Source organism: Aspergillus sydowii (assembly GCF_001890705.1).
Source record: "Aspergillus sydowii CBS 593.65 unplaced genomic scaffold ASPSYscaffold_1, whole genome shotgun sequence".
Classification (NCBI taxonomy): domain Eukaryota; kingdom Fungi; phylum Ascomycota; class Eurotiomycetes; order Eurotiales; family Aspergillaceae; genus Aspergillus; species Aspergillus sydowii.
This window is the reverse complement of record NW_024467859.1, coordinates 5,150,632-5,167,834: the sequence shown is the minus strand read 5'-3', so window position 1 is coordinate 5,167,834 and position 17,203 is coordinate 5,150,632. Positions and strand designations below refer to the sequence as shown.

The 17,203-nt window shown below is 52.3% G+C and overlaps 6 protein-coding genes across 6 annotated transcripts; 3 read left to right on the top strand and 3 right to left on the bottom strand.

Annotated features, from left to right (window-relative positions):
- Positions 1–90: 90 nt before the first annotated feature.
- ASPSYDRAFT_1157583 (uncharacterized protein) lies at positions 91–2,192 on the bottom strand (the record flags this gene model as incomplete). Its single annotated transcript, XM_040840035.1, has 4 exons — positions 1,738–2,192; positions 1,323–1,414; positions 196–1,269; positions 91–138 (listed from the first exon to the last, which is right to left on the bottom strand). The coding sequence occupies exons 1-4, from the start codon at positions 1,946–1,948 to the stop codon at positions 91–93; spliced, it is 1,425 nt and encodes a 474-aa protein (XP_040709070.1). The 5' UTR covers positions 1,949–2,192.
- A 14-nt stretch (positions 2,193–2,206) lies between these two features.
- ASPSYDRAFT_139309 (uncharacterized protein) lies at positions 2,207–5,361 on the bottom strand (the record flags this gene model as incomplete). Its single annotated transcript, XM_040840938.1, has 8 exons — positions 2,207–3,293; positions 3,341–3,468; positions 3,513–3,647; positions 3,703–4,132; positions 4,197–4,795; positions 4,845–4,975; positions 5,034–5,084; positions 5,136–5,361. 8 exons carry the CDS (start codon positions 5,359–5,361, stop codon positions 2,207–2,209), a joined length of 2,787 nt encoding a protein of 928 aa, XP_040709069.1.
- On the bottom strand, positions 5,298–6,360 carry ASPSYDRAFT_40073 (FAD-dependent oxidoreductase). The gene is made up of 5 exons (XM_040846012.1): positions 6,244–6,360; positions 6,159–6,198; positions 5,933–6,112; positions 5,784–5,884; positions 5,298–5,735 (listed from the first exon to the last, which is right to left on the bottom strand). Exons 1-5 carry the CDS (start codon positions 6,348–6,350, stop codon positions 5,651–5,653), a joined length of 513 nt encoding a protein of 170 aa, XP_040709068.1. The 5' UTR covers positions 6,351–6,360; the 3' UTR covers positions 5,298–5,650.
- A 703-nt stretch (positions 6,361–7,063) lies between these two features.
- Positions 7,064–8,680, top strand: ASPSYDRAFT_140327 (uncharacterized protein; the record flags this gene model as incomplete). The annotated part of the gene is made up of 4 exons (XM_040841038.1): positions 7,064–7,322; positions 7,567–7,747; positions 7,798–8,013; positions 8,074–8,680. Coding segments are annotated over 4 exons (1,263 nt in total), but the record flags the coding sequence as incomplete, so codon positions are not given.
- A 1,589-nt stretch (positions 8,681–10,269) lies between these two features.
- ASPSYDRAFT_27208 (flavin-containing monooxygenase) lies at positions 10,270–12,193 on the top strand (the record flags this gene model as incomplete). The annotated part of the gene is made up of 5 exons (XM_040844375.1): positions 10,270–10,348; positions 10,407–10,526; positions 10,588–10,986; positions 11,038–11,673; positions 11,730–12,193. 5 exons carry the CDS (start codon positions 10,270–10,272, stop codon positions 12,191–12,193), a joined length of 1,698 nt encoding a protein of 565 aa, XP_040709066.1.
- A 1,486-nt stretch (positions 12,194–13,679) lies between these two features.
- On the top strand, positions 13,680–16,672 carry ASPSYDRAFT_85232 (sulfatase domain protein; the record flags this gene model as incomplete). The annotated part of the gene is made up of 3 exons (XM_040851494.1): positions 13,680–14,005; positions 14,071–15,804; positions 15,859–16,672. The coding sequence occupies 3 exons, from the start codon at positions 13,680–13,682 to the stop codon at positions 16,670–16,672; spliced, it is 2,874 nt and encodes a 957-aa protein (XP_040709065.1).
- Between the last annotated feature and the right edge of the window lie 531 nt (positions 16,673–17,203).

Here is a 17,203-nt window from a genome sequence, read left to right as displayed (position 1 = left end):
AAGTCGTTCTTAAATTATTCAATAAACCGTAGAGTATATATAGAAGAGAGTACTACCTGGTACTATTCAAAGGCAATTCCCAATTTCAAATCAGTGCACAACGCTTCTCCCCTCCTTCATGTCCATCCACCTCCGCCACTATGAATAGTCAGCCTCTTTCATTCTAGTAAGACAAAAGGAATAAATATACCATACCTTCGGGTTCAGAAAATAAACAGGAATGCCCAATAAAAACACACCCCCACAAATAGCAGCCAGAATCCCCATCGCAACAGGATAATCATACTTCTCCGTCATGGGATTAATCCCATAGCTCAGGGCAAATGCAACAATATTCTTGACTCCAACAACAGCCACAATCGCGGGGCCGGGGTTCTTCTCCCACGCCTCAGCAGCAAAGGATGTTGACAGGATAAGCACCGAGACGAAGGTGATCTGGAACAGAGTCCAGCCCATATAAGGCCCACCCCAGGTAGCGCTGCCGCCGGCAGTAAAGCCATATAGAAGGAGGGCGACAACGCCTAGGATACCAGGGAATATGAGGAGCGGGAGTCGGTGCTCCGGGGTATGGACTCCACCATTACGTTTCGCCATCCAGATGATGAATTTATCGCCGAAAAAGCCCGCGTAGAGCATGCCGCCGAATCCTCCAAAGACACCGCCCAGGTTTATTAGCCCGATAGACTTCGGGGCCCAGTTGTAGTTGTATTGGAGGACGGTGTTGTAGGATAGGGACATTCCTATCGAGGAGCCGAGGACGACGGAGGCGACGAGTGTGGCGTAGAGGATCCCAGGGGACATGAATGCTTCGAAGATCTGGAGAGTGGTTCTAGGGACCAAGGTCAGGGGACTCTCCCTCGGTGAAGACCATGGTATTAACATCTGCAGGTAAGATTTCTTCGGCCTCAGTTCTTCTGGTATATGATGCTCGTCGCCTGGATGGCCATGTATATCGAGATACTCCCGAGTTTCGTATTCCGTAAGCATTCTAGTTACCCCGAATTGGTCGGTGATGACCAAGCGGCCGTTCACAAATTGAGAACTGCGCTGGTAGCTAGTTTCAAAGCCGAGAAAGATGGCGAGGATCAAGCCAACAGCAACCGTGATCGCGAATACCCAGTAGTACCACCGCCAGCCAAGGGCTGCTACTTCGTAGGAAGCAGCGAGGTTTAGGCATGCTGTTATGACGCTCTGCGCTGCCCAGTATATCCCGTACACCATTCCATGCTGATGAACAAATGTTACCTCGGCGAGGATAAGCGGTAGAACCTATGCGAACCGAAATTAGTCGATAACAAGTCGGATAGGGAAAGAAAACACACCGATTCAGTTACACCAGCTGAAAGGCCTTGCACAATTCGAAAAGCCAGATGTTGCTCCCAATTATTGCATACCGCGCATGCGATCGTAACTGCTAGCAGAAGGACAGTCGAGACAATGGTAGTGAAACGACGACCATATAATAGAGCAAGTGGGAGGACGAGAAAATTGCCTATCAAACATTAACTCTTCATTTGAGAAACAATAACATGAGTGCACTGACCAACGCCGACGAAAAGCGAAGGGAAAGTCGACAACCACACGATCTCGTTGGTAGAGCGCCCTTCGCGCGTGTACATTTGGAAGAATACGTCGAGAATAGCTCCTAAGCCCCCAACAAGCGACAAAGACATTGTCGCTACCCAGAAAATCAGTATTGACGGCCAACACAAACCCCATTGTGCGCAGATCACTTACAGAACCAGCAACAGCTCACAATGATGCCAATCTTCTCCCATCTTGTGTAATTCAATGGATCATTAGGATCCTTGCTGGGCACTGGCAACCGCTGCACCTGTCCATCATTATCGATCAGGACATGTCCATGACCATAGTCAACTGATGGTTTGCCGAATTCCACATTCTCTGCGAACTCGATCACTGCTTTGTCCTCCGTTGGTTCTGACATTGTAGCCAGCGGGTACCCGAATGGAGACGTCCAAATCGTACAGGGACAGAGAACTTTATCTATATTGTCGCTGTCATGCTGCGCAGCGGTGGAGAAACTGTAGGAAACGCGGAGACCCCACAAAGTCAAAAATTGTTGACATGGCCTGCCGGATGTGGGCGAGCCGAAGCGTGGGCGACCATCCCCCACACAGACTATGCCCACAATACCGGCCCGCACCTTTCAAATGACTTCGTACCCATTGGTCCAGATTGATTGCTACGGCAAGCTCCCTAGTTCACGTATCAAGTTGCGTAGATTGTCAACGAGCGGGGGCAAATTGTCCGTTGCTCCTGGAAAGTTGTTATCGAAAACTTGTCTCCCCACATCCATCACTAGACGGGAACTAGCAAGTTGGCAAAACACGGTGCTATTCTCCCCAGCAGGACCAACCGAGTGGAGAGTGAGGCCAGGCTGGCCTATGCCTCGGGTGATGAACGCCTTTACGGACTCTGTTTCGGGGCCATCCAAAGTGACAAGAGGGTCAAGGCGGCCGTCTGGTGGACTAGTAGTAGCCACCTCTCGATGTTGCTCACCGCACCGTAACAATCCAAAAACCCAAAGAACTAGAATCGCATGATAAATCGCTAGGATATCAAAACCGCGAAGTTGGAAAGGTAGGACCAGTCGAGCAGCGCGAAGAAGCTGCCCAGCGTGCCAGATTGAGGTGCGAGCTTCTTTGCTCAAACTCCAGTCACGTACCCTTGGGTATTCCCGCCTCGCCTCTGATTCCCCAAACTGGCCGGCAAACCGCTGGATGGAGTCGAAATTGACATGCAGGTGCATCATAGCAAATTCGCTGAACAAAGTTGCAATCGGTGGGTAGTTTGCCATGTCCTCCCTGGCTGTGTTGATAGACAGTAGCCTAGGGTAACTCATTAGTTGGCTTCTAGTTACTATCGGGGGGTATACTTGCAGATCATCCTGTCTGCTTTGCAACCACAGTCGGGTCATCGCACGAGTGTCCGTACGGCAGCTGTCCGCTAACAGCGCCTGCTGGCGAAGAGCCCACACTTGGCTCATCAGTCCATGTAACACCGCCGAATTCACTACGCCCGCATCAACATTAAGAGGGAGATTATTTAGCATGGATAGATCTGCCAGCAGCTCTCTCAACGACAAGCCAGTGGGTACCATATGGGAATACTTGGTCTCCCAAAGATGCTTCCAAGCATCTGCAGTGGGTGCGAGCCAAAGATCTCGGGCACTCGGGAAAGGCAAGGTAAACTCGGTATAACTAGTCAGCGAAGGCCTATTCATTGCTGTGGCTGCCTCGACATCGTGTTCAAATAGGTGGTAAGCAAGTCTGGGTGTGTATTAGAATTGAGCTAATAACAAGAAGGTTTTGCATACCGCTTCAGCGACTCCTGTCGTATCCACTGCAACCAAGTGCATTCCAACGCATCCTCATCGCCAATATCATTGAACGACTGTTCCGCAGAATAGAACGAACGGTCGAACGCACCTGCCCTCCGCAGAGCCTAGATTTTGTTAGAAGCGCCTGCAACATCGGCATCATACATACCGTGCATAGCGGCTGTAGGTGGCTTTCGGCTATTTGCATCTTGCGTTTATAACCACAAAATACTCCGATATCTAGCCACATCATAGACGCTTGAAAGTACTGGAGATCTCGCAAAACACTGTTGTCTGATTCAACCTACAGTCCCACATTGTTAGCTCGTTTTCGCTCAGGTCTTAGATTTTACTCGTACAAGCTGTGCAAGGCTGACTCGAACTATTTCCAGGAGGAGCACCCCGGCTTTATTGATTGATGCGATAGCAGAACACACGCAACCAGCAGCTACGAGCGCTGTCAAGAGTTCCGGCCGTGAGTCCTGGCGATAGAGGGTATACGGGTGTATCCACGCATCCGTCTCGGTCCGCTTGGAAATGCCAATCTTGATAAGAGCATCAAGAGATTCGGCGGTTGGGAAAGAGGGCACAGAAAGCCGCGATCCCCCTGTAGATAAAATCAACTGGAAAATATTATCTCGCAGCTGATGCGTGAGTTTGCCACGAATATCCAAAGCTTCGAGCCGAGACCTATGCAATGATGAGATGGACGCGGTCATATCGCCGTCCTTTAGTGGTATCTGGCCAATTTCGCTAAAGCCATTTTGGTTTTTCTCAGGTACCCAAAGCCTATCAAACATCGAATCCGTTATTCAAACACTTTCGTGACTTTCATGGGTTTTGATGAGCGTACCATAGAGATTCTCGGAACGCGGCAACCCGTTGCTTCGTATTTTGCTCCTCATTGGAAGCATCTGAGTATGAATTTGTAGCAGCGGGTGACGGATTATATTCAAGTATCTTGTCCAGGTCCGCGAGAATATCCGCGCCAAACAAACCGGCATCTGGACTAGTAGACTCCGGGTCACACATGAAATCGAGTACGCCTCTTGGCTGCTGTATTTCGGGCACCCCCTCGAGATGATAGGGATTGGGTACCATCATGACTTGTTCGAAGAATGCTGGGAAGTCGCTCACTTCCTGGTAATTTTCCACGGCGTCATGAGAAAGACTGTGACCGGGTAGGCGGGCAGGGAACGGTACGATCGAGGATGCTGGAGACCCCGGTGAATACAGTGTTCTATTACCAGCTTCTAAATACAATGCCGACTGGTTAATTTGCTGGTTGTGGTCAAGCGAGAGGGTGGACGGTGTTGAGCTTCTGCGAGTCTGAATCTCATTTCCGAACTGGCTTCGTGGTGTTTTGATATCAGATCTAGGTGTTATCGTTGTCCTGTCACGCCGCCGGCCTGACTTGCGTGGGACACAGGTTATACCTTTACGTTGGCATCTCTGCTGACTTATTAGCAGTGTGATCCTATATCATGAACGTCGTATGAACCTCGCAAGGACTGTTATTGTTACAGCTCACTTTCGCAATTGCACATTGCTCGCACGCTTCAATAGCTCTCTCCCTATATTTGCTTACAGGCGTGTCACCAGTGTGTATTTGCCGATGCCGCTGCAGTACGTCTCTTGCGCTCAAGTCAGTCTGGTTTGCCTGAAGTGGTGGAGAGGGCGTCATGCCTACGATTGAAGCCGCGGTGGCAGATCGGGCATTGGAACGTCCGTTCGTTCCGATCTAAGCACTTTATTAGCTAATATCCAACTAGTACCCATCAAAGAGACGCACGAGAGTCTAGATGGCGAGCTAGGTGATCGGGTCTTTCATAAGACCTGTCGCACTCGGGGCATTGGTGGGGACTAGCAGCATCCTTGACGCGGGGAGACTTGTTTGGAAACGACATTGAGGCATTCTTGGGGTTTATAGGTTTATACGATGCAGTGAAATGGCGCGATGGTACGATGAGATCAAATAAGAAGAGTTGAAGTTGAAGCCAGAGCAGTCGGGATACCATGTGGAGGACACTTAGTGTTGTGCCGACGCTAGTCCAAACAAGTTCTCGCTCCAACACAACTGAAGTCCAGCATGGCCTGATATCGCTGCATGATGCTCTATTCCCACGCCGTGGAGCTTTGCTATCTACTATAACTGCCTTTACTGCCATGCACTCATGTCTGCATGCTTGTCCCATCTCAGTCAAGCTGTACGGGATGAAATGATGACCCAGACACTTCCTCGCTACCACCGTCGCGGAAGAACTGGAAAATTTTCTCACGCCAATAATAGCCTGTTTATCCAGCACCTCAGGCATTAGAAGCAGTCGGCCGATGCAGCCAATCCTTCGCACCGCTGTACATGCAGTTGAATGCCATGAACTCGTCCGGTTTCCTATGCACACAATTAGCCCACATTGGGAGTCCACCGAAAAGTACGCACATTGTGACAGTCTTCTCTCCTTTTGCAGTTCCCGGTTTTGCTGCCTGCCGGCTGTACGCTTGGATAAGACTTGCACGGTCGTGTCGACTGCGGAAAATGTCCTACAAAGCGTGAGCAGACGGAATCCGGCATGATCACTATGATCATACTTCAAATATTGCGCTAATCTCTTCTAGAGAACAGCCTTCTTCGCTTCCCTTAAAAAACGCACCGAGAGCCTCGGAATCTTCAATCGCCTGGCTGGCTCCCTGTCCCTGCGTGGGCAGCATCGCATGTGCGGCGTCGCCGATCAACATGAGTCGCCCCCGGTACCACGTGCTAAGAGGATCCTACAAGAGGGTTAGTGATATTCGAGGACACGCAAAGCCGACTTACAATATCACGCAATTGCCACAATCCGAGGTCTGAGGAATGTCTGGCCAGGTTAGCCAAATTTAATAGCGATTGACGCGTAACTGACTTGAAAATGCTTGTTACCCAGCTAGGAAACTCCGAGAAGGTATCCAACATCTTTGTCAGGTTGCCTTCCGAAACCCAGGACTGATGTGCATTTGGATCCTCATTCATTTGCTCTACGAGTCGTCAGCGCCTGAATAGCCTTCCAAAATCTCAAAAAGGAAACATACCATCTGGAACCAGCGCCACAATTCCAAAAATATCGCCTTGTCTCCCAGGGCCCATAACGAGACGGCAGTTATGCGCGATCATCATCGATGTGAATGGACTTCTGGGGTTAATCTTAGTGCAGAACTCGGGTTCTTTGTTTTCAAGAATGTCTGATGGTATCTGTTCTGTGAGTATGGTCCTATAAATACGTGGTTACGCGTACCATAAGTCGATAAGCTATATCGATTAGCTCAGTTCGTCAAGATATCGGGTGATCCATACCAGAATAACCCGTCGGCGACGGCACGACATTCTCATCCAAAACATGCTTGCGAAGAACACTATGGCTATTGCATTGTCAGTTTGACCAGCCAGAGCGGCCTTCTACTTACATCCCGTCCGCTCCTACAATAATATCACCTTCCAGCTTGTCGCCATTTTCGAGCTCCACACTTCCATGTAAAGGGTCACATCCCACCACTCGAGAAGCGACTCTAATCTCGACTGGTGGCCCATCTCTGTTTGTGCAGAGAGCTGCCTTCTTCAGCGCATCGTGTAGGTCCCTTCGATGGTACACAATCCGACTGGCCCCGTACTCGGTCTTGGTAGTCAAAGGGACGTGGTTCACCAGCTCTCCGTCGGTTGAGTAAACACGGAAACCTTCATCTACTAATCCCCGAGCATCTTCAAGCTCCTTGCCTAGCCCGAAAGTATTGTATACGATCTTAGTCGCATTTGGTTGTAGAGAGATCAGTGCGCCAATTTCTGTGTTCAGCCGCGACTGTTCAAGTACTGTAATCCGCCTGTTGGGCGCGCGAAGGGCAATAGCAGCCGTGAGGCCCGCGATACCTCCCCCAACAATAATGATCCGAAACGGGCTCCTGGCTTTCATGTCGCCTTCATACAAAGCATTCTTCTATATGGGTACTATCTGTGGAAAATTCGGGTTTTCATTCAACTACGCCCACTAGTTGAGACTTCGCCCACCTCCACCTCCACTTCCCGCCGTGTGGGCGATATACGGAATTGTGGGCAGTGGGCGTCAGCAAAGTTGGATTGTATAATTACACAAGTTCATAACGACAAGTATAAACTGACGCGCTCATTCATCGGTAATCAGTTGATCAAACGAATTTGAAAATTGCCGCTCACTTACAATCCATCATGTCCACCACAGTCACCGAGTCTGTTACTATCCCACAGGCCAACGTCCGCATGCGCCTGGACGGAAACGACCCCGTCTTTGGAGATTTCCGAGATGACCTCGCAAGGGATGGATATGCTGTCGTAAAGGGAGCTATCCCAAAAGAGCGGGCGCTCAAGTACGCCGATGAGATGTACTCATGGCTAGAGGGCTTGTAAGACTTCCCGGCATGTCTTAGTATACTGAATGCAGCTAACAAAGCAGCAATCTCGGTTTCGACCGCAATGACCAAAGCACTGTCCATAAGGGCCGCCTACCACTCATCAACGAGAAGGGCATGTGCATGCACTACGGTGTAGCCCACGAGAAGTTCGTCTGGGACGTCCGCAGCGAGCCAGGCGTCGTCTCCGCATTCGAGAAAGTCTACAACGACAAGGACCTCATCGTCTCCTTCGACGCAATCAACTTTGGCTTTCCCAAGTAAGTCTTCGATCCGCTTTGCCTCATCTGTACACAGTCAGTTAACAACAACTACAATAGCCGCACCGACCTCCCCCCAAACAAACCCTGGCCACACCAGGACCAAGACCCAGAGAAGCCCGACTTCCGCTGTCTCCAGGGCCTAGTCAACCTCCTCCCCAACGGCCCATCCGACGGCGGCCTAATCGTCTGCCGCGGTGCGCACCGCCTCTCATCGGAATTCCACCGCGACATGAAAGACGAAGAGCGCATCCCCGCCTGGACACCCGAGTGGTACGGGTTCACCTCGAACGGGATGAAATGGCTCGCCGACCGGGACTGCGAATGGGTCAAGGTCTGCGCTGAGCCGGGCGATCTTCTCCTCTGGGACTCGCGCACGCCGCACTACAATCTCAGCCCCGAGGGGTCAACGCCGCGGTTCTGTATCTATACCTGCTACATGCCTGTTGCAGAAGCAACGCAGGAGGACCTGGGGAGGAAGAAAGAGGCGTTTGAGAATTGGCTGGGCACGACGCATTGGCCGAATGCGAAGCATACGGGTTCGAATGTTGCGAAGCGCGATGGGGCGGAGTGTCCGTATAATCGCTTCAAGCCGGTTGTTGAGCCGGTGTTGGGGGAGAGAGCGTTTAAGTTGACGGGGATTCCGTATCTCAAGAGTCAGGCATAGTTTTGTTGTTTTTGTTGTTTATCGTTAATTGCAATTGTAATATGTTTCCTTATCCATCATCATTCATCAAGCTTTTAGACGGCCATACCTCGGCAAAACATCGGGCGCTCAACCCACAAACCAAGACATCTAACTACAGTGCGGACACAAACAAACTAGGGAATCAGATCACACTGCTGTCACTAAACAGCAGCACGAATCATCGTCTCGACGGAAAAAGAGCAAGAACGACCCCTTTGTGGCCCACGCTAAGACTGGATCCGCCTCCTTTCCCCTGCGGACGTGCTCCGTGTCTCGGTTAGCAAAGTCAAGTCTACACTACTGTACTATTTGAAATTGGTAGAACTAGCAGACGGACCGGCGTATCAAGCGCTTTTGTCCGGGCGCCACGAGGACAGTTGTCTTGACTCTTGAGGCTCGAGCACCAGCACCAGCAGTAGTAGATTAGTAGCCGCAGACAATTTGGCAAATGAGGCTATGCTAGGCTGTTTCTAATTGCTCGAGCTCGGTTCTGGATGCGGAGAACCTTGCGAGGTTACACTGCTGCAATTCTTTCAGGCTCCCAGCTTGAAGTGTGATGGTCGCGTGATAACTTCGGCAAGGCGACGCATGAAATTATTAATATGCACGTTGTGTAGTATTGGTTAACTGGGGTATGGCGCAGTGTTTTCCACTACCAGTTTTGACAATGGCCGGAACCAAACTATATATATCACCGGGCGCCGAATGTCTTTTATGTTACAACAGACAAGGACTAAAAGTCCCTAGACAAACAAAAAGTACTGAGAAATTATTTTGAAAACTTATTAGGATACTAATGATTTAGTATAATTAGCCTTGTCCGGTCCGTAATCGACTTTGATTGCATTGCTGACTGAACATGCCTCGGCCGAGTCATGAACTGCCCAGCTTTGCAGTTGAGCTGGCAGGGTTCTCCGAAACCGTGGCCTTGGCGCATAAAGTAATTCACTTTGGATTCAGTATTGGGTGGAATATCATTATCAACCGCCAAGGAGTGCATCTGGCAGTAACTTGCTAACATAGAAGACCCCCGATTGCCGAGGCAATCTTTGCTCGCATGAGGGAGGATACAGACAGGATACCGAAGTGGGATATCCTGTCTGCAATTCGGCACTCCGCAAGCAATTCCAAGAACTGGGGTTCCTTATGCATCACATGTGGGATACTTTGAAGGCTTGAAGCCGGCCATCAGATGATGGCGGGATTACCTTGGCAGCTGATAACCGCCATAAGTCACAACATAAACAGAGACAGCAGAAAAACCTGTAAATATCACTGCAGGGAATACATTATTCAGTTAGAAACTGTCATCGTCTCCGTTTTGTAACCCCGAGACCGACCGATACCATCGGTATAGCAGCTTTTTGTTGTGCCAAGTCTCGTCAAGGCCGAGGTCCATCTCGACCATATGCGGGGAGCCAGAAGACCCCTGGGAAGTTGACCGACCGCGACGCGCCGTCTCACTTTTCGATCGATCGGACTTCGCTCCTTCACCTATTTATTAATTATCGCCTTAGCTCTTATTCGCAGATTAAGTGCATCGATTAAGCGGCCTAAACAAACCGAAGATGGGGAGCTCGAACCACCCGGTCGGGAACCAGGACTACACCGAGTCCACGGTTGCGATTATTGGCGCTGGCATTTCTGGTTTGTTTACTAACGTTGGCTGAGTGAGACTGAGTAGTTGACTGACTAACACTACTAGGAATTTGCATGGCCATCGACCTCCTCCGTCGTAACCATCGCAACTTTGTCATTCTCGAGAAGGGAAGTTCTGTCGGCGGAACATGGCACGATAACAAATACCCGGGGTGCGCATGCGATGGTAGGTTTAATTCTACTGAAAAGGGGGTTTCTGTGGATGTAGAATGCTGAACCAAGTGTAGTCTGGAGCTCCCTATACAGCTACTCCTTCGAGCAACGCTCCAACTGGACGCGCGAGTACCCAGGCCAAGAAGAAATGCTGCACTACCTCACCGGTGTCGCAAGCAAACACGGCCTGTACCCATACATCCGGTTCAATTCCACCGTTGATGAGGCGCGCTGGGACGAGAAGACGCGCCAGTGGAAGATCCAGGTCCGCGTGTCGGGCGAAAAGGCCAGCGAGTACCAGAGCGGGTATGTGCTTTCGGCGAACGTGCTGATTCCAGGAGTTGGACAGCTGAACCAGCCCTTCTGGCCGGATATTCCCGGACGGGACGAGTTCAAGGGCAAGAGTATGCATTCGGCGCGATGGGACTGGACGTATGACTTCAAGGGGAAGAAGGTTGCTGTTATTGGCAACGGTACGTATATACCTGCGCGCCCTGCTCTGTGCCTATGCTAAGTTAGAACAGGCGCGACGGCCGTCCAGATCGTGCCTGAGATGGCAAAGGCGGCGTCCCATCTGACCGTCTTCCAGCGGAACCCGCAATGGATTATCGGGCGTGACGACTCCAGCGTGAGCCTTGTCCAGAGGGCGTTTTTATCCATCCCATTTGTGCGGCAATGCAAGCGCTCTTTCATGATGTTCTACCGCGAGTTGAGCCACAACGCCATCGTCAAGACCGACTCGACGTTCGCGCGGTGGCTGCGCGATATGGGGACGACGCATATTAAGAAGGGTCTTCCCGACAAGCCGGAGATGTGGGAGACGCTAACGCCCACATACCCCCCGGGGTGTCGCCGGGTCCTCTCGTCAGACGACTATTACCCTGCGTTGAACAAGGAGCATGTCAGTTTGGAAACGCGCGCGATCTCCAGGATCACGGAGACGGGCATTGAGACCGCCGACGGCGAGCATACCGAGTACGATCTGATTGTGTACGCAACGGGATTCCGAACAGTGGAATTCCTGCACCCCATCAAGGTGTACGGCGCAGGCGGACGGGACCTGGCGGACGTTTGGAATGGCGGTGCAACAGCCTACTATGGTGTGACAGTGGAGGACATGCCAAACTTTGGAATCCTGTACGGGCCAAACACTAATCTCGGTAAGTTTCTCGAAGGAATGAGCGCCCACTGGCGAAACACGTCTTAACAAACATAGGACATAACTCAATCATCCTCATGATTGAGGCGCAGAGCCGTTACCTGGCCGCGCTGATCGACCCGATCGTGCGGGCCAAAGAGCAGGGCGGGTCAATCGCCATCCAACCGCGAACTGACGTTGTGCAAGCCTTTGACCGCGCAATCCAAGCGCGCTTGGCCAAGACCAGCTTTGCCGATCCCAGCTGCACCAGCTGGTACAAGAACGAGCACAACCGCATCACCAACAACTGGCCTGGCACGGTGGTGGAGTACCAGCGGGGGCTGTCGCGGGTGCAGTGGACGGACTACGAAGTGGAGGGAGACGGGGCGGACCAGCTTGTAGGGCAGAAGAAGGAGACGCGGATAGGCCACGTCGAGGAGGTGTGGCCAGTGAGCAAGTCGACGCTGTTGCTGGGGCTCGGCGTGGCAGTGGCAGCGGGAGGATATTATCTCCAGGGGTCCAGGGCAGTGCGGCGGCGCTAGTGGCAGGGCCTTCCTGTTCAGGCTTTGCTCTGGGGCTGTATGTTTGGTTTGTTTGGTGGCAGCCTAATTATATCACAAGTACTAGCTAGACTAGACTAAATGCTAGTTCCTCGTATAATCAGGGCTGGTCCGATCGTCCGAAGGCTAGCCTTATGAAAAGGGTAACCTCAAACCTGTGCTTATGAAACATGTGGGTTCGTGAAGATTCTGCCGGCGGTCGCAGGAACCAGAATTCCCTCACAGGAATCAATGGTGGGGTGGCTGAGTTGGAGTAACATCCTCCGTGACCACAGGAATGAACGCAGCAGTCAAGTCCATCTCGAGGTTTCAAGCTTCTTCCGGCGAACAAACACCCCCCGGGCGTCCAGCGTAAATCTCCGCAGTCAAGCAATGGAAGCTTCACGTCTCATGTTCTGGGCGTCTTGGCCGAAACTGTTGGCTGCACCAGTGGACCCAGAATTTCCATGACTAAACCAGTAGCCACTGACCAGACTGGCCGGACTGAGTCCGGGCAGTTTTCCGTTGTGACTTCATCAGGGCATTCGGACTCGCCGTTCTGGAACAAACCCTACAGGCATCACCATTCTTACATCACGATCTGCTACGTCTTACCCAGAGCGAGACACTAAACCCCGACAGCTGGCGCGATCGGCCGTCAGCAGTGGTATAAGCCTTTTATATTGGCAGAGGAGGAGGCTGTGCGATGGTGCGCATTTGGGGGGAAATGGCGAGACTGAGCGCAGGCAGGAAGAGGGTAACAAAAGGGATCAAGAGGGCGAAACAGCCGCAATCCCCCGCGGACCAATGGCGCCACTGGGACGCTGCTCCCGCCATCGAGGCTGAGATTTGGCGGCCGCCCATTGGTGCAGGCGGTGGCAGGACCCCCGCCGGGGTCCAAATCGGGAGTGACCCGACTTTGCTCGAAATAGAAAGTGGTCACCTGCCCATGAATCATCTCCCCTGGCCAGTACCTTAGTACCACGCCCTGGGAAGGGGCTTGGTAGCAGCACCGTCGTAGTCACTCAGTGCATGATGCGTAGTTTGGGGTTTGTGTTGCATGCCCCTGTGTTCCCTGTCATCTGTCCCACGAGTGCACACTTGCCCTGCTTCTGCTGGACCCAGGCGACACGCGGTCGCCAATCAGGGACTTGGCACCAGGGTCCAGTCACTGCAGTTGACTGGGGCAAATTCACGACTTAGTCAGAGGCCGCCTGAGCTCACCTCGCCCTCATTGGGGCCAAATGCTCAAACAGGCTTCTCTGCCGTTGGTCGCAGTCGGGCAACTCCACGTTAGCACGCTAATCCTATGCGCCTCCTTTGTGGAGTCTCACTTTGTTCACCGTCCAACTTCGTTCTTTTCACTCCTCCATCGCTGACACCTCTTTTTCTTCCTCCTCTCTCCCTCTTTCTTAGCCATCTATCTCTTATCTCTCCCCGCTCGAGTATGTGCCGGCCTCGCTAATCCGGCCGCGCGACGACCACCACGATGACAACCGTACAGAACCTCAAGCTCTACCGCCAATGCATCTCCATCTGGAGCCGTCTGCGGTCGTCGCCTGCCGCGTTCTTTGATGTATTTTGGGACTGGACACGACGGTTCTTTTTTACTCTCGCCTTCTTCGCCCTCTTCGCCGCGAAAAATCTCCACCTTTACGCCCATCTACACTCTCTTCCTCCGGGAAAGTTCTTCCTCTGGGGCATCACTTTCTTCACCCAAGATGTCGCGTGCACAATCCTCGTCCGGAATCTCACGCAGAAGTTCCCGTGGCGGTGGCTGGACGCACTCGCGGCGCTGGTCGTCATTCCGTTCAGGTAAGTCGCAGATCTCTCAGTCTGATTTTTGAGACCGTGCTGACTTTTCCCTCTTTTTCTAACAGTCTGGTAATGTCTGGAATGGCGTCCGCCAACATCTCGTTTTACGTCACAGCCGGCGCCGAAATCAACTGGCGACAAGCGAAGACCTTCCACCGCGATGCCGCTGCGATCCGGACACTGCTAACCGGTCTGACGGGCTTTTTGATCGTCGAGGCGATCATGACCGTCGTCGCCTGGTTCCTCGCTCCCTACGTCCACCGACTCGTCGGCGGGATTCTGCACATTCTCGCTGAACCGTTCAGGGCCTTGTTTAGACCGGTATACAATTTCTTCTCCAGACACGTGGGCTCTAGTATCCGACACATCCGATTGCGGAGCGAGCAGCCTCTGCCCGACCCTGAGATTTACGAGCAGATCGCGGTCGAGGATTACAATGAATACAAGAGCGATGACGAGGAGGAGGCTGCCCTGTTGAATAATGGTAGTATCAGCGGGACTAGCCGCAGTTCGAGTGTCCCGAAGCGCCCGACACAGCAGCGGATCACGCTCGCAAAGCGGCTGTTGGTTTGGTTGCCGTTTATATTCTTCGTCACTCTTCGCTGTTTCCGCCCCTCATATCCATCGTTCATCTTCCTCTCGGGAGCGCTGCCCTTGACGCCGTTCGCTGGAATGAACCGCCCGACGTTGGGAGAGCAGGCCGGATATATCCCCGACTATTCCTGGCTGGAAGGCAAGACCGCGCTCACCGACCCCCCAAAGTGGGACTGGATGCCAGAAGACAGACTTCCTGGGTTCGAGGACTGGCATTATGACAGCCCACATTATATGGCGTCGAAAGACCCCCTCCATATTTCCAACCTCCAGGCACCGGTGCTGGACGAGCTGAAGGATGTTTTGGCCAGCGGCGATGTGAACATCAAGCACGTTATCCTGCTTAAGTTGGAGAGTACCAGAGGAGACGTTTTCCCTCTTCGAAACGGATCCTTCATCCACGAGAAGATCAAGGATTCCTTCAACGGCAAAGAAATGCCCGAGAGCGCCGTCAGGGCCGTGGCCAATCTTACTCGCACCGCCGAGTATCTGACTGGCTTCGATTCAGGCTTCGATCAGTACCGTGACGGACCACGAAAGAAGTACGGTGGAATCAGCGCGAGAAACGGCTTTACCACAGGAACGTATACCATCAAGAGTGTGGCCGGAACGGTGTGCGGGATCTCACCACTTGTGGCCGACTTCAACAAGGAATGGAAGTACCATCTCTACAACCCTTGCATGCCGCACGTGGTCGGCGCCTTCAGCGCGCAGGAGGATGTCTCGAGCAACGCGACAGACTATCGCTCATGGCCGTGGCAGTCGATCTGGATGCAGTCCGTCACGGACACTTACGACCACCAGAACAGATTAACCCCGATGCTGGGCTATGACGAGATTTACACTAGGGAGCGCATCGAGAAGCCTTCCGCGAAGCACTATCCTCTGTCATACAAGGAGGTCAACTACTACGGATACCCGGATACGGAACTGCGGGAGTACATCCGTGACGCGTTTGACGAGGCCAAGGAGAAGAACAACCGTGTTTTCCTGACGCATCTGACTGGGACGACGCACCACCCGTGGGGTATGCCCGACGATGAGTACGAGAATATCATGGGCCCCTCATTCAAGGGGAAGAACAACGACATGAACCGGTACTTGAACACGATCGGGTTTGGCGATCGGTGGATTGCCGAGATCCTGGACATTCTGGAAGAGAAGGGTGTTCGCAATGAGACCTTGGTTGTCATGGCTGGTGACCAGTAAGTTTTCGCTCTACATTCCTATAACTTGACTACGTATGCTAACCTATGCAGCGGCCTCTCTCTTCCCAATGACGGCGGGATCACACCATACAGCAACCCGCACATCGGCAGTTTCCACGTCCCCATCGTCCTCGCGCACCCTCAACTCCCTGCGGTTGAGGTCAAAGACCCAGTGATCTCGCTGCAAATCGTCCCGACCATCATTGATCTCTTGATCGAGTCCGACTCGCTCAGTGCAAACGGCACCAATGCCGCCAAGGATATCCGCGGCCTCTACGAAGGGCAGTCGCTCATCCGCCCGCTGTACCAGGAGGCCAACGGCATGCAAGACTGGCAATTCAGTGTGATGAATACGGGCGGGTCGTGGCTCGCTGTCCGCTCCGCCAACAGACCCGCATGGCGGATTGTCATCCCGCTAATTGACGATGTCGAGTGGCGGTTCACCGACGTTGAGCGCGATCCGCAGGAAGAACACCCCATTACCAGCTTCAGCTTTTACGATTTAATGGACGCGCTGTGGCACGAGTACGGTGATGACAAAAAGAAGAAACATAAGGATGAAGATCACGAAGACAACGACGATCTAGATGAGCGCGATGCTTTTGCATTCCACCCACCACCACCACCTCCTCCTCCACACCATCCTCACCACCGTCCCGGCGACGGTCATGGCCCTCCTCCTCCTCCACCACCACCTCCGGTCACTATCTCACCCAGCCATCCACGACCGGACCGAGGGGAGCCCGATGTCGTCCGCTGGGCGCGCGACGCCGCACACATGACGGAGTGGTGGATTGCCGACAACCACCGCCGGTATCAATATGAGAAACCCAGCGACAAACCCAAAGATAAGCGTCACGTCTAATCCATCAATCCACCAACCTCACGACCCCTTTATTTCCTATCTTCACTCACAGACCTCCGAACCCACTTATACCTCCTTAACTTAATCCACCTCAAACCACCACAATCGACAGGATGAGTCTGTTGGATACCACCCACTGTCGAATGTAAATTACGACATGTTGACATTTTCTACTGTGGCATACTGTTTACCATCTACTATTACTTATTACCTAGCATAGCATGGCATCGTTGATTTGTACATAATGAAACGCGTTCCGATCCTGATCCTCCACCCAGTTCCATATTTAAATATTTCAAGACTCCGAGTTCTCCCTTATAATATTCCAGTCCCACCGTAGAGACCCAGTTCGACACCGCAGTCAATCAATCTGCACCCAGACAAGATCCCATCCGTAATCAACAGCCCGCCATTCGCGGACGATAATTTACCTGAAAACGATCGACGCGGACAAGCGGACCGAACTGCCCCTATCACCGTTTCGCATAGAGACAAGCCTTTGCAGACCAGCCAGAAACAATTAACCTGGAT